Source organism: Mirounga leonina, unplaced genomic scaffold (assembly GCF_011800145.1).
Source record: "Mirounga leonina isolate KUSES-001 unplaced genomic scaffold, KU_Mleo_1.0 Mir_180, whole genome shotgun sequence".
NCBI lineage: Eukaryota > Metazoa > Chordata > Mammalia > Carnivora > Phocidae > Mirounga > Mirounga leonina.
Window position 1 is genome coordinate 29,670,669 of NW_023270469.1, and position 20,172 is coordinate 29,690,840.

The 20,172-nt window shown below is 35.1% G+C and overlaps 1 protein-coding gene across 2 annotated transcripts in view; it reads right to left on the reverse strand.

Moving 5' to 3' along the window:
• The window catches only part of FTO (FTO alpha-ketoglutarate dependent dioxygenase), a 373,021-nt gene that overhangs the window by 269,372 nt on the left and 83,477 nt on the right, over nucleotides 1-20,172 (reverse strand). For both annotated transcript variants that reach the window (XM_035025197.1, XM_035025199.1), the window contains exon 2: nucleotides 136-213. In XM_035025197.1, the coding sequence (XP_034881088.1) occupies nucleotides 136-213 (78 nt within the window). The remainder of the gene's footprint in view (nucleotides 1-135; nucleotides 214-20,172) is intronic.

Sequence of the window (20,172 nt, forward strand, 5' to 3'; positions counted from 1 at the left end):
GTTCTGTGGGTGATGAGGAGTCACTGGATGACCAAATCAGACCATTTCACTTCTCATTTAACCTCTCCAGAGCACAGCTGCTTCTTAGATCAGAACAAATCAATACAAATTGATAAAAATATGAAAAGATCTTACCTGCTGATAGAATTCATCATCCTTGGGGGTCAGATAAGGAAGCCAAGTATCTTCGAGCTCTTCAAGAAGCCTCAGTTTCTGTTTAGAAATAATAACGATTATAGGTGACTGAATATAAAGTGATCAGAATATAAGACAATCCCTTATTTTTCCAGTAAGACAATACCAAGAAAAACTTGGACAACCTGAATATAGAAACTTTTAGAGATAGAAATTAGCCAAACGCCTATTATAAAATGTATTACTTTAATTACATACATTTAAATTACACATTGCATAAAGCATTAACTTAGAAATAATGATTTTATTCACTTTCATATTCCATGAAACAATTTGATTCACCAATCTTGACATGTTTCTTTAACACCATCGTCTTTTTCATCACTAAACTCACCTTTTGAGATCCCTATACAGTTTTCCAGAGCAAACCTTCCTGTCTGTATAATGTGTTTGAGACACAGCAGCTTCTGAATCCTCCTATCACACAAACACTAGAAATAGCAAATCAAACCACAGTACCATTTACAGAATGTCAGGATATTTGGAAGATTTATTCATCCTATAAACATTTATTTGATACAGTATCCACTTACGTATTACTTTTTTTAAAAGTGATCTTTCATTTCTAGAATAAGTACTAAATCCATGTTAAGCATCTTCGCTTCTTTTCCAATTTTATGAAGAAACATTTTTAAGTATCCACAGCTAGCACTGAGGCCATTTCTATGTCTTCCCAAACAGTACCATGCTGTTCAAACAAAGTAACTAAGAGAGGACCCCATATTATAGGATATTTCATAAAGAATCGAATATATATAAGGTGATGTCCTCCTTCTGAAGGATTTTTTTTCCCAAAGAATACCTAACATATATGGTGTGTGTGTGTGTGTGTGTACGCGTGTGCGACAGAGAGAAAGAGACCACATGGCATATAAATGGCATTATATGTGTGTGTATATACACATACACTCCCATAGGAATTATCTATATACTACAGAAAATTTCTCAAAGGAAAAAAAAAAAAACAGAAAAGGCAGAAACAACTGATTTTCAAATAAAACTATAATAAGATGCATATTCAGGCTGTTATCAGCACCTTTGTAGGAATTACAAAATGGTACGCCTTGCTCTGGGTCATTGCAGCCCTAGTCCATGGCGCATGGCTTGATGAACACAAACTGGAATTGAGCCCCCACCTGCTCCAATGGACACTGTCTTTATGCAGTCAACAACCTGCTCAACCAGACACAGTGACCCTATCACCCTCCCCTACCCTTTCTTTCACAGACCCATCAGAGTAGTCCAGAGAAAACACCTTTTGGGCAGAACTTAAATCTTTCTGTATCTTTCTGCAAATTATCCAAGGTAAATAAAGAAAAAAGGAATAGAAATATAGCAACCAGTTGATCTTACAGAGGCAAAACACTCAAGTTTACTCATACAAAATTTTGGTCTATTTATTTAATGAAAGCTTTCTGCTTGGACTCAAGGTATTTTCTCATCTACAATGGTAAGACTGGCTTATCAGTTAAACTATGAACAATTTACCTTTATGAAGAACCTAGAATACTAACACAAACCATTAGTTTAGATGAATCGTCAGTTAAGTGGCTTATCTGTGTTCAACATTAGCTATTACTTGGGGAATAGAAAGAACTAATGATATTTCCATGCATATACTTACACATTTATGCACTTCATCACAAATTTAATAAAAATCTATACCGCAATTGTCACTTTGACCTCAGGAAAGCTCATATTTTCCTATGACTCTTTTGCCAGGCCTTTTTATAGACAGAATACTTAAATGCCCCCAGACAAAATTTAACCCATTATTAAAATCCTTGAATAATTCAAACACACATGAAAACTCAAGCCTTGAAACGGCTCCACCTTATAAATACCACCTTAAAATAAATATATACATACATACATACATACCTACATACATACCACCTGAAGACCTCTTCAGGCAAGTCTATAAAGCTAATCTGTGTATAAGAAGGAGCACAAAGGTCAACACCTCTAAGGAATTAAATACTCTACCTTAATGAGATTAAACAGCAACAGACCTGTTCCATAGATCAACAGGCATCAATGGAGGCTGAAATTCTATTTATAATTAAAACTTAAACTACATCATTATAAAAACAACCTACTTCCCAGCTCAGCTGAAGTCCAATGTATCAGACAGGCATAAAACATTATAACTTGGAAGGCTGTATCAAAAGGATAAAATTCTACAGGAATGTTCCTATTACAGAGCAAGGAGAATATAAATGGTCTCTTTCCACTGGAAATTTTAATTTTGATACTGTGAACATCATTATATCTATATGGCAGGAAAGAATGTGGATCCAGAAATCACTCCAATTAAGACCATACATCTATAATCTGTTCTGTGTATCAACATTCACAGCCTACAATTTTACCAGTTAACTAATGAGATCAATTATAAACAATAATATTTATGAACTTAAAAAGAACTTTTGGTCATCTCTACCTTGGTGAAATCAATCAGGAATTAATATTAGATTAAACTGGTAGTTCATGAACTTCACATATTTCTTAAGAATTAAAATTGCTTTATAAAAAGGCAAAGTCACTCTGAGCACGACTACGGAGAAAAAGTCCTCTCATGCTCAAGAGTGCAAATTAGTACAATACCAATGGGCAGTAATTGACAATTCCTACTTCTGAGTATTTTTTCTATGGATATACTTGCACCATGTTCAGAACATATGTACAAGTTTACCCACTGGATCACTATTTGTAGAACAAAAGCTTGGAAACATACTAAACCCACTTAACTGTACACTTTAAAAGAATGAGTATTTTGGTATGTAATTTTTTTTAATGTAAATTTTATCTCAACTAAACAAAAGGATTAGAAACAATCCAAGTGTCCATCCACAGAGAATGGTTAAATAACCATGGCACATCCACACAATGAGATACAATGCAACAGTAAACAAGAATGAGGAAGCTTCCCTGTTAGAGAAATATAGAGCTCTCCAGAATATCTTAGGAAGTAAAAGACAAGAGACAGAATATCTGCTTATATGTGCATACAGAAACATAAAGGATATGTGACAAACTATTAATGTGGTTACCTATGAGGTAGAGGTGAGAAATGACTAGAAGGAGACCTGGGTGAAACAAGGCTATTCAAAACATTCCAGGTGTACTGTTTTGATTTTTGAACTATGTAAACATACTGCCTATTCAACACATTACCTATTATTAACTCAAACATATTACCTACTAATTCTTAACGTAAAATTCAGTATAAAAATGCAGACGCCATGATTCTTACTTTGTTTTAGAAAATGTATATTTTTGTGATATGCAATAAGGTATACTGGGGGAAACTACCATAGACCAACACACTAAAGAGTGAAGGGGAAAAAAAATGCCCAGCTCTGACAATTTCTTTTGTGTCAAATGCCAACTAGTCGGTAAACACACAACATTAAAATGCACTCTGGAGTGGAGGGAGAAGGTGCCCGTGTTTGATTGTCAGATCTGGCTAACTGCTGCTCCTTGGCCTGATGTACAGATAAAATCCACACAGCTGGACCCTACCTCACACTGCTCAGCTCACACACTTCTTTGCTGTCACACTGGTGTCAAACACGTCAGGCTGCTCACAAATGCCGCACAGAAGCCAGAGAGTGCAAAACCCAAGCTTCCCCACCTGGTAGGAGGAGGACATGAAGACCCTTCCATGAGGACTACGCCCCTTTCCAGAGCTCTAGCAAGGAAAGAAAACATACACACAAGACCTGAAGAAAAAACACACTGCAACTCAAAACCATAAAGGTTTAAAGTTGGAGGTTGAACTTTAACCCTAAGCCTCTGACTCCTGTGAAAAGTTAAGCTCTATCTGAGCTTGCAAATCTTGTCAAAGAGAGACATGGTTGAGAATCGTACAGTTATTATATTAAAAAGATTAACCGGATTATGATTCATAATAGGAGGGGGTATCTCACCTATAAATAAAATGTATTTTCTTCAGTCTCATCAGATTATGCTGCTAACTACTCTTATTCTTTATCCATTTTTCACTTTCCACATAATTTTTCACCTATGAATCGTATTTTGTCGGGTTTGATAAAAATTTAACTTTGTTCTCTGATTTTTTTCAACATACGACCACAAATAAAGGCTTATGAATGTTTAGTGTAAAAACAATCACCTGATCTTCTGAGGGTTTCAGATAGTAAGTGGGAAAATTGACCTAGTACTTAAGCAGGGCGTTGAGTGAGTAAGTAAAACCTCCCTGAGGAAGACACATCAAAACATTAGCCACAAAGATGAGTAAAAAAAATAGCTAAGCCAAAAGAAGTATAAATAAATATTTCATATACATGTATGCCATATTTGCTTTAAATGAAAGGGAAAAAAAAGTACTTCAACCACTTCAAGAAACTCAGTATTCACTTTCCTATGCTCGCTGAAAATAATGGCATGGTGAAAATAAACAGAATTTGGAAGAGAGAGTAGAATTTGAGTCCAGACTCATCGCTTCCCATATGTGGTACACTCAAATAGACCTCTCCGGATTTCAGTTTACTCGTCTGTAAAACACTGTTTCATAGAGCGCTATGAGGATGAAATAAAATCACTTACATATATTAGTGCATTTTACAAATGATAACCCATGCAGATAATAAGGAAATCACATTCAAATAGGGGGTGGGGTCTGCATAACAAAGCATGAATTAAGAAGCCAAAAGATAGTTCTAATGCCAGTTCTACCCATCTAGATAAACAATTTGGAATAGTCTCTTTTCTCTATGGGAGGTGAATGAATGAACACATACAGAGATCTAAGAACAGGGTTTGGCACATAAAAAACCCTCAATACACTTTGGCAACCACTTACTGTTATTTACTCCCTTATTCTGGGAAATGAGTTTTATTTAGTAGTTATGAATTATCTATAAAATAATCTATGTGTAACCCATCAAATTACACTTTATGCCATAAATTAATGCTACATGAGAAAGTCAGATATTAATTTACCTGGGTGAACTACAGCAGAAACATGTAAAAGGTCTCCATAAAATTTTATATATATAAAATGCCTCAATTAGCTACACTGGTGATAAAAATAAAAATTATTGTAAAATTTTAGAACAGATGAAGAAACAAAAGCCCATCCAGAGACAAAAGGTGACTGGCAAGAGATTACATGACTGGTCATGAGAAAATCACATCTCATATTCTCATTTCCCAAGTACGAGGTCATTTCCACTACAGTCCCACACCGACTCGGAGGCTAGAAAAATTTTATCTTTTAAAAACTGTTCAATTTGTAACTTAAAAAGAACATATAAATACAAAAATCTTAAGTGATTTTAATTAAAAGCAATCCTATTTTTAAAATTTAAAACAAATGTTTATAGCACTAATTTTGGACACCCAAGCCTTGGCTGCTTTGGTAGTTCTACAATGCTGTCAAGAAATTCTTTTAAGAAATTTACTTAGCATTTCCTTTTGTTTCCAATAATGGGAGCCTACGCTGTTGCAGACCAAAAATTCAGCCAGAGTAAATAATCTCATAATCCACAAAACATCAGAAAAAATTCTCGGGAGGATTTTGCCTCAGTAGTAACACAAAAGTGACCCTAGACTGCTCCTCTGCTCTTTCCTAAAAAATCTGAAATCAAGTCTAAAAGGATTAGGGGCTACTGGGTGGCTCAGTCAGTTAACCATCTGCGTTCGGCTCAGGTGATGATCCAGGGGTCCTGGGATCAAGCTCCGCATCCGGCCCGCTACTGAGCCTGCCCCTCCTCCTGCTCATGTGCTCTCCTCTCTCTCTCTCAAATAAATAAATAAAATCTTAAAAAAAAAAAAAAAAAGACTGAAAGGATCAAACTATTTCTAATCAAAAACTACAACCATGGAAAGCTAGCTAAGACTATAAGGCAAAGTAATGGAGAGAAAAATCAATTGAAACTGGCTCCAAAATGGTACAAATGACAAAATTAGAAGTACATTTTAAAAAGTGAGGGCGCCTGGGTGGTTCAGTCAGTTAAGCATCCAATTCTTGATTTCGGCTCAGGTCGTGATATCTAGCCCTGCATCAGGCTTCACGCTCAGTGCAGAGTCTGCTTGAAGATTCTTTCCCTCTTCCCCTACCCCACCCCCACCAAATAACTAAATAAAATCTTTAAAAAATAATAAAGTAATTAATAAAAATTTAAAAAGTGATATAACTGTCATTCATAAGCTCAAAAAGACTGAACATGGTAAGTAGAGAAACAGAAGAAATAAAGAAAATTAAATTATGCTTCTAGACAGGGAAACCTCAACATCTGAGATGAAATACAAACAGGAGAGGATTCAAAGCAGATTAGGTATCATTGAAGAAAAGAACAGTGAACATGAAAACATATCAGTGGAAATTACCCAAAAGGAAGCACAGGTTTAAAAAACAACAACAACAAAAACATTAACAGAGTATTAGTGAGCTGTGAGAGGACTTTAAGCAGTATAATACATGTAATTAGAGCCACCAAAGAATAACAAAGAGAATGAGAAAAAGAAAAAGAACTGACCAAAAATTTTCCAAATTTGATTAAAACTATAAATCATATTCACAGAGCCCTAGGCACAAAAAAATAAGGAAATAACACTATAGCACAATATAATCAGATTACTTAAAATCAGTGAAAAGAGAAAATCTTAAAAGCAGAGAAAAAGAAATAGTATGTACACAGAAACAAATCATTACATGGAATATCTTGTTGGAACAATGTTAGCCAGACGACAGTGAAAAAACATTTTCAAATAACCGAGAGAAAAATATTTGTCAACTAGGTTTCTATAGCAAGCCAAAATGTCTTTCAAAAACAAAGGCAAAATAAACATGTTTGCATATACAGAAAAATAAAAATAATTTAATACCAGCAAAGCTTCACTGTAAGAAATGATAAAGACCTCCAAGCAGAAAGAAATGACACTAGGTAGAAACCTGAGTTTACACAAAGGAATGAAGAGAATCAAAAATAGTAACTCACTGGAAATATAAAAGACTTTATCCTCACTATTTAAATCTTTATGAAAGATAACTATTTAAAGCAAAAATAATAGTACATTGTGGGGTTTATAATATATGTAGAAGTTAAATGTACAACAACAATACCACAATGGTCAAAAAGAAATGGAAGTATATTGTTATAAAATTCTTAAACTACATTTAAAGTGCAATAGTACTACTTAAAGAAATATTCTATTAAGATAAAGATGGATGCTAGAAACCCTAAAACAACCATAAAATAACAACAAAGAGTTACAGGTAATAAGCCAACAAGGGAGATAAAATGGAATCATGTAAAATCAATTCAAAATGGGAGATAGAGAAAAAAGGAGAACAAAGGGTAGATAGTAAAATGTCAGAACTAAACCCAACCATATCAACAATCACATTACATATAAACAGTCTAAACAACTCAATTAAAAGGAAGTGACTGCCAGGTTACATTTTTAAAAATATCCAAGTATCTGCTGCCTATAACAAATTGACTTAAAATATAAAGAAACAAATAGGATTGAGAGAAGACATAAAAGCAAAAGGCAAGCTGTCAGTACTCAGTCTGGTGCTTTTCAGGATTGAGAGAAGACATATAAGCTTAAGAATTCTGCCACAAGAGGGAGCAAAAAGCGTGGGACAGGGATATCCATGGAAGGTTTGCAAAAGCCTCAGAATCATTAGTAGGGCTGATAGAAGGTATTTCTCTCTGGAAGTCAGTCAGTAAAGACTGGAGGAGTCAGCAATGCAAGACTTCAAGGACTATGAAAAAATTGGGGAAATGGAGATCTGTGATTTGGCCAATAAACAATTCAAAATAGCTATTTGAAGGAACTTCAAGATAATTCCATAAAATTAGGGAAACAATGCATGAACAAAACTAGAAGTTAAACAAAGAGACAGAAATGATATAGAACCAAACAAATTATGAAGCTGAAGAACACAATGAATGAAATAAAAAATACAATAGATAGTATGGACAGCAGAATGGATCAAGCAGAAGAAAGAATCTGTGAAGGAGAAAACAGGACCTCTGAAACTACCCAGGTAAGGGAGAACAAGGGGAAAAAAAAAAAAAAGAGTGAGGAAAGCCTACGTGAGCTATGAGATACCATCAATAGAAGCAGAATATGAACTACTGGAGTCTAAGGAGGAAAAAAAAAAGGAGAAGCAGGTAGAAAGCCTATTCCCAAAAACAGTGTCTGAGAATTGCCCAAATCTGGGGAAGGATTTGGCCATCCAAATTCATGATGCTTTTAGGACCCCCAAACAGATTTCAACTCAAAAAGATCTAACTGAAAACACATTATAATAAAACTGTCAAAAATCAAAGACAAAGAGAATCTTAAAAGCAGCAAGAGAAGCTTGTCACCTATAAAGGAACTCTGACAAGGCTATGAATGAATTTCTCAGCAGAAACCTCACAAACTAAGAAAAAGTGGGGTGATATATTCATGGTGCTGAAAAAAAAATGCCAACCAAAACTATCAAAAATACTTTACACCTAGTAAAGTTGTCCTCCAAAAATGAAGGAAAAATAAAGACTTTCCCACACAAAGTCTGAGTGAGTTCCTCCCTACTACATATGCCTTGCAAGAAATGCTAAATAAATAATTCTCCAAGCTGAAATGAAAAGATGCTATTTATTTCAAAGGATAAAAATATACAACATAGAGGTAAAGTACATAGTAAAATTCAGAGCTCTATTAGAGTTATACTGTAATATTGTAATGTGTTAACTACTTATCTCTAGTAAAAAGGTTAAAGGACAAAAGCATTAAAACAACTATAGCTACAATAACTTGTTAATGTATACACAATATAAAAAGAGACAAATTGTGACATCAAAAACATAAAAGAGGAAGAATAAAAGGGTAGAGTTTTTGGAGCACCTGGCTGGCTCAGTTGCTGGAGCATGCAACTCCTGATCTCAGAGTTGTGAGTTCGAGCCTCACGATGGGTGTAGAGATTACTTAAAATCTTAAAAAAAATAAAGGGTAGAGTTTTTGTATGCAGATGGAGTTAAGTTGTTATCAGCATAAAACAGTCTGTTATATGTATAAAATCTTTTATGGAAGCCTCACGGAAACCATAAAGCCAAACCTTAGAGTAGATACAGAAACAAAGAGAAGGAAATCAAAACACACCACTATAAAAAATCATCAATGCACAAAGGAAAACACCAAGAGAGGAAGAAAGGAATAAGGGAACTGCAAGACAGCCAAAACACAATTGATAAGATGGCATCAGTAAGCCCCTTCCTATTCATAATCATTCTAAATGTTAATGAATTAAATTCTCCAATCAAAAGACATAGAGTGGCTAACCAGATTTTTTAAAAAAGACCCAACTATACACTGCCTACAAGAGACACACATAGGCTCAAAGTAAAGGGATGGAAAAAGTCCACGCAAGATGGAAACCAAAAAAGAAAAGGGGTAGCTATACATATATGAAATAGACTTTAATTCAACTTTAACAAGAGACAAAGAAGGCCATTACATAATGATAGAGGAGTCAACTCATCAAGGGACTAGAACAATAAGTATGTAAGCACCCAACACTGGATACATTAAACAAATACTAACATATCTGAAGAGAGAAACAGACAACAATATAATAATAGTAGGGGCATTCACTACCCCATCTCAACAATGGATAAATCATCCTGATAGAAAACCAATATGAAAACATTAAACTTGAACTAAACTTTAGACCCAATGGACCTAACAGACATATATAAAACATTCCATCCAAGAGCAGTAGAATACACATTCTTCTTAAGCACAAACAGAACATTCTCCGGGTCAGATCATATGTTAGGCAACAACACAAGTCTTACCTAATTAAAAAGCAAAAAAACAAGAAACAAAAAGAAAAACTGAAATGAAACCAAGTATCTTTTTCAACCAGAATGGTATGAAACTAAAAACGAGTAACAGAAGGAAAGCTGAAAAATCCACAAATATGAGCAAATTAAATAACACACTCCTGAACCAACAGGTCAAAGAAGATATCAAAACAGAATTTTAAAAATATCTTGAAACAAATGAAAATGGAAACAAAATATCAAAACTTATGGGATACAGCAAAAGCAATTCTGAGAAGAAAATTTATAGTGATAAATGCTTAAGTTAAAAAAACAGAAAGATCTCCAATAAGCAACCTAACTTTATACCTCAAGGAACTAGACAAGAAGAACAAACTGAGCCCGTGTTTGCAGAAAGAAGGAAATAACCAAAAGCAGAATGGAAAGAAATGAAATGGAGTTCAAAAAAACGATGGAAAAGAACAAAATTAAGAGCTCAGGGTTTTTTTTAAAGATAAGCAAAACTGACAAACCTTTAGCTCACCAACTAGGGAAAAAAGACTCAACTAAATAAGATCAGAAATGAAAGAGGAGATACTACAACTGACGCCACAGAAATAGAAAGGATTATAAGAGAGCACTATGAACAATTATATACCAATTAATGGAATAACCTAGAAGAAATGTATAAATTCCTAGAAACAGTCACCTACTAAGACTAAATCATGAAGAAATAGAAAATCTAAACACACCAGTAACAAGTAAAAAGATTCAAGGAGTTATCAAAAAACTCCCAACAAAGAAAAGCCCAGGACCAGATGGTTTCACTGGTTAATCTACCAAACATTTAAAGAAGAAATAATGAATATCCTGCTCAAACTTCTCTAAAAAATTAAAGAGGAAGGAACACTCCCAAACTCATTTTACAAGGCCAGCATTGTCCTGATACCAGAGTCCAGTAATGATACTACAAGAAAAAACAAAACAACAACAACAACAATAAAACTACAGGCCAATATTCTTGATGAATACAGATGTAAAAAAATTCTCAAAAAAAATATTAGGAAACCAAATTCAACAGTATGTTAAAAGGATCATACACCATAAACAAGTAGTATTTATACCTGGTATGCAATGGTGTTCAGTATACATAAATCAATAAGTGTAATAGACCACATTAATAAAATGTAACATAAAAATCATATGATCATCTCAAATGCTAAAAAAAAAAAAAAGCATTTGACAAGATACAGTATCCCTGGCATGATTTAAAAAAAAAAACCTCTTTTAAAAAAATTTGGTATAGATAAAAATGTACCTCAACATAATAAAGGCCATAGAGGACAAGCCCACAGCTAACATCATACTCAATGAAGAAAGATTTAAAGCTTTTCTTCTAAAATCAAGACAAAGGTGCCTAGTCTCACAACTCCTATTCAAAATATTACTAGAGGGGCGCCTCGGTGGCTCAGTCATTAAGCGTCTGCCTTCGGCTCAGGTCATGATCCCAGGGTCCCGGGATCGAGCCCCAAATCGGGCTCCCTGCTCAGCTGGGAAGCCTGCTTCTCCCTCTCCCACTCTCCCTGCTTGTGTTCCCTCTCTCGCTGTCCCTCTCTCTTGTCAAATAAATACATAAAAAATCTTTAAAAACAAAATATTATAGAAGTCCTAGCCAGAGCAAGTAGGCAAGAAAAAGAAATAAAAAACATCCAAATCAAAAGGAAGAAGCAGGGGTGCCTGGCTGGCACAGTCAGTTAAGCATCCATCTCTTGGTTTGGCTAAGGTTGTCACCCCAGGGTCCTGGGATCGAGCCCTGCATTAGGCTCCCTGCTCCGCAGGAAGCCTGCTTCTCCCTCTCCCACTCCCCCTGCTTGTGTTCGCTCTCTCACTGTGTCTCTATCAAATAAATAAATAAAATCTTTTAAAAAAAATTCCAATGGCTCTTTTCACAACAATAAAAAATACCCTAAGCTTATATGAACCACAAAAGACCCCAAATCAGCCAAAGCAATCCTGAGAAAGAACAAAGTTGGGGGCTTCACATTTCCTGATTTCAAACTATACTACAATGGTATAGTAATAAAAACACTATCTTATTGGCATAAAAACAAACACGGAGAGCACTGGAACAGAATCAACAGCCCAAAAATAAACTATATATGGTCAATTAACATTTGACAAAATAGCCAAGAATACTCAATGGGCAAAGAATAGTTACTTCAATTAATGGTGCTGGGAAAACTGGATGATCACATGCAGAGAATGGAACTGGACCCCTACCTTACACAAGTCATAAAAATTAACTCAAAATGGATTAAAGACTTAAACATAAGACCTGAACTCATAAAGCTCCTAGAAGAAAAATTAGGGAAAAAGCTCCTTGACATTGATCTTCACAATTATTTTGGGGGTATGACAAGAAAAGCACAAGCAACAAAAGCAAAAATACATGAGTGGGACTATATGGAACTAAAAAGCTTCTGCACAGCAAAAGAAACAATGAAAAAAAAAAGTCAACTTATGGAATGGGATAAAATATTTGCAAACCATCTCTCTGATAAGGAGTTATTATCCAAAATATATAAGGTACTCATACAACTCAACAGCAAAATTTAAAAAAAAAAATCTGATTTTAAAAAGGGCAGAGAACCTAAATAGACATTTTTCCAAGGAAGACATGCAAATGGCCAAGAGGAACATAAAAAGGTGCTCAACATCACTAATCAGGAAAATGCAAATCAAATCCACAGTGAGGTATTACCTCACACCTGTTAGAATGGATATTATCAAAAAGAGAAGAGATAACAAGTCTTGGTGAGAAAAGGGAATCCAAACCCTTATGCACTGTTGGCAGGAATGTACAGACACTATAGAATACAATATGGACGTTCCTCAAAAAATTAAAAATAGAACTACCATATGCCATAGCAATCCCACTTCTAGGTACATGTCCAAAAACAAAAACAAAAACAAAAACAAAAAAATAAAACCAGGATTTAAAGAGGTATCCACACTTCCATGTTCACTGCAACATTATTCACAATAACCAAGATATGGAAACACCCTAAGTGTCCATCTATGGATGAATGGATAAAGATGATATATCTATATAATAAAATATTATCCAGCTATGACAAAGAAGGAAATCCTGCCACTTGGGATAATATGGATAAACCTTGAGGGCAATACGCTAAGTCAGAAAGATAAAAGACAAATACTGCATGATCTCACTTATGTGCAGAATCTAAAAAAGCCAAATGATAAAACAGAAAGCAGAATGGTGATTGCCAGGGGCTGGGGGAAGGGGGAGGAGGGATGTGGAGATGTTGGTCAAAGGGTACAAACTTCTAGTTATAGGACGAGTAAGTTCTAGGGATCTAATATACAGCATGACGACTATAGTTAACAATACTGAAAGTTGCTAAAGGAGCAGATCTTAAATGATCTCACCAAAAAGAAAAGAAAAAGTAATTATGTGAGATGATGGAGGTTTTAATTAACCCTATTGTGGTAATCATTTTGCAATACTTACATATATCAAATCATCACATTTTACAACTTAAACTTACACAATGTTATATATCAATTATACCTCAGTAAAGCTGGGGGGGAGTGTGTGGTGCTATAACAAAATGAAATTAAATATAAATCACAGAAATAGATCTAGAAAATCCCTAAATATTTGGAAACTAAATAACCCACTTCTAGATAATCCATGGGTCAAAAAAAGAAGCCAAACAAGAAATTAGAAACTATTTTAAATTGAATGAAAATGAAAAAAGTTTTCAAAATTTCCAGGATATAGCTATATCTACAAGCCTATATTAAAAAAAGAAAAATGAGGGGCGCCTGGGTGGCTCAGTCGTTAAACGTCTGCCTTCGGCTCAGGTCATGATCCCAGGGTCCTGGGATCGAGCCCCACATCGGGCTCCCTGTACCACGGGAAGCCTGCTTCTCCCTCTCCCACTCCCCCTGCTTGTGTTCCCTTTCTCACTGTATCTCTCTGTCAGATAAATAAAATCTTTAAAAAAAAAAAAAAAAAGAAAAATGGTTTCAAATCAATGACCTCAGGTTCCACCTGGAAAAAAATAGAAAAAGAGGAGCAAATGAAACCTGAAGTAAGCAGAGGAAAGAAAATTATAAAATACCAGAGTAGAAATCAATGACATAGAAAACAGAGAAGTAAAGAAAATCAAAGAAACCAGAAGCTAGTTCTTTGAGAAAAGAAAATTTAAAATCTCTAGCTATACTGATAAGAAAAAAAAAAAAAAACACTGAAGTCTCAACATGCCAATTACAAGGTAAATAAGGAGGTATTATGAACTTGAGTGAAATAATTCCAGAACTTGGACAAAATGGAAAAACACAGATTACCAAGGTTTTCTCAAGAAGAAGATAACCTGAATAGCCCCATATCTAATGAAATTGAATTTGTATTTTTAAAACTTCCCACACAAAAAAAAAACTCTAACCTCAGAACCTTCACTGTCCGATTCTATTAAACAGTTCATAAAGAAATATCAATTCTATACAAACTCATCCAAAAAAATTAATGAAATTCCCAAAACCAAGAATTATTACAATAAAATTACAGGCTAATATTCCTCAGGAATATGAATATGCAAATTATTAACAAAATAGCAAACTGAATCTGACAACACATAAAAAAATAATACATCATCATGTATTATTCCACAAATGCCAGAGGTTTAACAGTGTAAAATTGACATAATTCGTATTATGAATCATCAGCTTTACTGATGACTAATAAAGAAAAACCATATGGTGATATGAATTGATACAGTAAGAACATTAGGTAATACCCAACATCAATCCCGCCAAACACACTCAGTAAACTAGGGAACTTCCTCAACCTGAGAAAGGAATCTGTGAAAACCATAAGGCTAACATCATACCTAGCAATGAAAAGACTATATGACTTCACTGTATGATCCGGAAAAAGGCAAGGATATCTGTTGTCATCCCTCTATTCAAGACTGTACTGAAGGTTCTAGCCAGTGCAGCTTAGCCAGAAAAAGAAATGAAAGGCATCTAGACAAGGAAGAAATAAAGAAAAGGTAAAACTGTCCTTATTTGCATATAACATAAGCACCTGTATAGAAAATCATACAGGTTCTACTAAAAAAGCAACTAGAACTAGTAAGTTCGGCAAGGTTGCAGGATACAACCTACAGGACAAGGTTGCAACCAACTAAATGAAACTAAAATTTTTTAAAATATCACTTACAATAACATCAAAAATTAAAAACTACTTAGGGATATCTGGCAAAAGGTTTTCCAAACTCACAAAAGAAACAACAACAACAACAAGACAATGCTAAAAGAAATTAAAGAATTTCTAAATAAATGTGGAGACATGCTATGTTCATGCTCAGGAGACTCAATAAAATGTCAAACTGTCCCCAAAATGATGTAATCCCAATCCAAGATCCCTGTAGGCTTTTTCTGTAAAAATTAACACAATTAAAATTTATATGGAAATGCAAAGACCTAAAGCGGCAAACAACTTTACAAAAGAAGAATAAAGTTGAAGGACTTCATTCTACCTCCCAAGACTTATAGAAAACTACAGAAATCAAGACAGTGTGGTACTGGCATAAAGCAGACAAACAGATTAAATGGAACAAAACAGAATCCCAAAGTAGACACACCTGTTTGTGGTCAATGGATTCTGAGAAAGATTCAAAGTTAATTCAGTGGAAGAAGAAAAAAATCCTTCCAACAAATAATTCTTGAAGAATTAGATACCCATATTAAAACAAATGAAGAACTTTAATCCACATCTTGTATCAAAAATAGAAATTAACGGGCGCCTGGGTGGCTCAATTGGTTGGGCGACTGCCTTCAGCTCAGGTCATGATCCTGGAGTCCCGGGATTGAGTCCCGCATCGGGCTCCCACTCAGCAGGGAGTCTGCTTCTCCCGCTCCCCCCTCTTGTGCTCTCTCACTCTCTCTCTCTCAAATAAATAAATAAAATCTTAAAAAAAAAATAGAAATTAACTCTAAATGAATATATGAATATAAAACCCAACTATAAAAATAAAGATAGGGCGCCTGGGTGGCTCAGTTGGTTAAGCGACTGCCTTCGGCTCCGGTCATGATCCTGGAGTCCCGGGATCGAGTCCCGCATCGGGCTCCCTGCTCAGCGAGGAGCCTGCTTCTCCCTCTGACCCTCCCCCCTCTCATGTGCTCTCTGTCTCTCTCATTCTCTCTGTCTCAAATAAATAAATAAAATCTTAAAAAAAATAAATAAATAAAAAATAAAAAAATAAAGATAAAATTTAAACTATAACACTGGTAGAAGAAAACATAAATTCTTTAAGTCTTTAGGTTAGGGAAGGCAGTTTTCTTAAACATGAAACCAAAAGCACAATCCATAAAAGGAAAAAATATATATATAAACTTCATCAAGAACTTCTACTCTTAAAACCTTCAAAGCTAAAACTCCAATACACTGCTCTCATGAAAATAAAATGGTCCAATCAGTGTGGAAGACAATCTGCCAATTTCTGAAAAAGTTAGATACAGACCTACAACATGACGGCACATGTACATAAATGTTCAAAGCAGCTTTATCTGTAATTGCCAATAATTGGAAATAACCCAAATGTCCATCAACAAGTGAACAAATAAAGAAATTGGAGTATAATGAAAAAAAGAAAATGAAATTGTGGTGTACTGATACAAAAATCACTACTCAGCAATAAAAAAAGAATGAATTACCGATACACACAACAACATGGATGAATCTGAAAACCACTATGCTGAGTGAAAGAAGCCAGGCCAAAACAAAGGGTACTGTACTGGAGGAGTCCATTCATGTAAAATTCTAGAAAATGAAAATTATTCAATTGTGACAAAAAGCAGATGAGTGGTTGACTGGGGCCAGGGCTGGAGGGAAGTATCGCTAAGAGGTACAAAGAAACTATGGGAGGTAATGCGTAATATTCATCAAGTCTATACATATGTCAAAACTTACCAAGTCATGTAATTTAAATACATGCAGTTTTTTGTATGTCAGTTATACCTCAATAAACTGGTTTTGAAAAAAGAGAGGAGGGAAAGTGAGGATTACTGAAATACGCATATCTTGCCTGCAAAACTGGACCTGTTCTCATTTGGAGCATAAGACTCTTGGTTACTATTCAGTTTCTTTCACCACTTCAGTCAAACTTCCTACTACTTCTTTTTTTTTTATTTTTTATTTTTTAAAGATTTTATTTATTTGACAGAGAGAGACACAGCGAGAGAGGGAACGCAAGCAGGGGGAGTGGAAGAGGGAGAAGCAGGCTTCCCGCTGAGCAGGGAGCCCGATGTGGGGCTCGATCCCAGGACCCTGGGATCATGACCTGAGCCGAAGGCAGACGCTTAACGACTGAGCCCACCTAGGCGCCCCCCTACTACTTCTTGAGGCAATTTAAGTAATGCACATTTTTCAAGTTATGTATCCATTTCATCTAAGTTAGCTCTCAAATGTATCATATTTTTTATCATTCTTAGAAATCAGGAATACCAGTTGTGTACCCTCTTTTGAGTCCCTAATACCAGATCACACAGGATTTGCTTCTTCTCACATTCTCATTATTGTTCTCCAGAGTTTTAGTTTTGTATTTATTTTAAAACAGAAAAGTAGTATTTTAAACCAATAATTAAGTGAATTTCCATCCATTTCTATGGTAACCCTGTTTCTGTATTAAAAACTTTCCTTCTGGATTCACTTTTGTTCTTACTAAACTGTAACAGTTCTAGTGAGAATCCATGGATGATAACTCTCCTCTCCTCATCCTTTTTTATGACTGAAAATACCTATATTTTTTCATCAGTTTTTAAAACTGAAATTAATTATAATCTTCCCTTAGCACTTCGAAGATTTTTTTCTCCTATCTTCCAGCATCTGTTGCTAATAAGACTCTTTTGTAAATAATCTGCATTTGGAGAGAGGGGCAAATCTCAAGGATTTTTTTGTATTCTACAGTTTCAAAATGATGGTCCTGCTCAAAGTATCTGAAAACTCATATCTTTCATTGTCTTTCATTATATCAGGAAAATTCTCAACTCCTAGCTCTTCACATTTTGCTTCTCCATCATGACTTTCATTGTCTTTTTCTGGAACTCCTGAGAGATATATGTTGGAACCTCTCAATATATCCTGCAAGTCTGCATGTGTGTTCTCATTCTCTTGTTCTCCCTCTCTCTTTCGTTCTCTCTCTCTCTTCCTTTCTTAATCTTTTGTCTCTTCTAGGTGAATTCCTTAGTGCTCTCCTCAAATTTACCAATTCTCATTTTAATTCTATCTAAAGTTCACCCTATCTATTGAGTTTATTATTTCTATGACATTACTTTTCATTTCCAAAATTTAGAACTGGCTCTTTTTCATATATAGCTGTTCCTGTTCCATTTATGCATATTTGGGGGCTTTTTAAATTTTCCTCTTTATTAATGTGATGCATCTATTTATCCCTTTAAGTCTCCCGAACATCTGAACATGCTTATTTTGGTTTGACTTTTTTTTTTCTTTCCTTTTTTGTTTTAGTGAGCGTATCTATGCCCAGTGTGGGGCTTGAACTCATTACCCCAAGATCAAAAGTCACATACTATACTGACTGAGCCAGCCAGGCACTCCAGGCTTTGACTTTTCTATAAAATTAATCTCATCTGGAATAATTCTTTGTTCTCATTGTTGAGTGTGTTAGCTATACTTTTTTTCAAATTTCTATTTAAAATCTAGTTAGTTAACATATGGTGTAATACTGTTTTCAGGAGTAGAATTCAGTGATTCATCGCTTACGTTAAATATTCAACACAAGTGCTTTTGCTTTCTTCAAGTTTTTTTTTTTTGTATTTTGTTTTGAAGGCTAATTCTGAGTGGATGGCTTTTTTTGTCTTTGCCCTTTTTTTCCCTTCCTCTCTCTCTCCCTCTGTGCTCACCTTTCCCTCCATGGTGATTCTGTGGTTGCCTCCACAAGGATCCCTGTACTGCCAGTTCAAGGCCAAGGCTCATATCATGGTGATTTGAGGCACCACATTCTCCCCCCCCCTTACTCCATGATCAATCAGACTGACTGAGTTTCTATTCTTAAAGGTCTATCTATCTTCTCCTGCTCCTCAAAACCCATCGCTCCACATAAGCTATTCGCTGACACATTGGTCTTTTTTGAGTTCCCTTTTATGAGAAATACTTCACCTCCACCTCTGGCTTTATGCAGTGAACCTAGTTCTGCCCATCTCAAGAAGTAAACTTCTAGTCCCCATAACCCCACAGGACCTAAAGTCACAACTGCTACTTTTTATTTCCACACCCGAAGCCTTTGCAGGACGATGTCTTCAATCCAGCTTATCCCTTTATGTTTAGTTCTCTTTCTGGTCCACAACAATATCTTGCCTATAAGCCCACCTATGACTCTTTTTTACCTTTAATTTTTTAATGTGTTAGCAATCACTGCCATGTGTGTGGAGTAGATGGCATACATAAGCTTTAAACTTACTGCACCATTTGACAAGAAGGCACAGATGATTTCTTTATGATAAAAATTCTTAGCAGGAATTCACCAGGTCAAAAGGTATACTCTTTTAAGACTCTTGATTCATATTGTGAAATTGCCCTCCAGGAAAACCGTATCCCTTTCACGCCCATTAACAGACAATACCCATTTCTTCATTTACTCACACATACATCAATTATTATCAAACGTTTCAATCTCTGGCAAGTTGATAAATGAGAAAACAAGTTCACTCTAATTTACATTTCTTTGATTATTAATCAGGTTGAGTAACTTTTCATATGTCAAGTGCCCCTTGCAGTAGCTCTTTTTGAAATGCCTGTTCATGACTTTTGTTCATTTTTTGCTGGGGTATTTATCTTTGCCTGTTCCAGGTCTAAGAATCTATACTTTGTGTCCATGTAAAGACAATAAATCTGGGCATTATACGAGTTAATTAGTTAGAATTCTCATCTCTCTTTCCTTCTTTTTATTATGAGCACCTTTCTAACAAATTACTCAATTCCTAATAGAGTTCACCTCTTGCATCAAGCTGCAACACTACACTTTTTAGCACTTTTAAAATGCCCTCTCTAAGACAGCACCTTTCACGGTAATTCATACCCAAGTATTCCACAAAGTTAGCAATAGCATTCCTTGTTCTTGTAAATTACTCTGACAAGAAATCT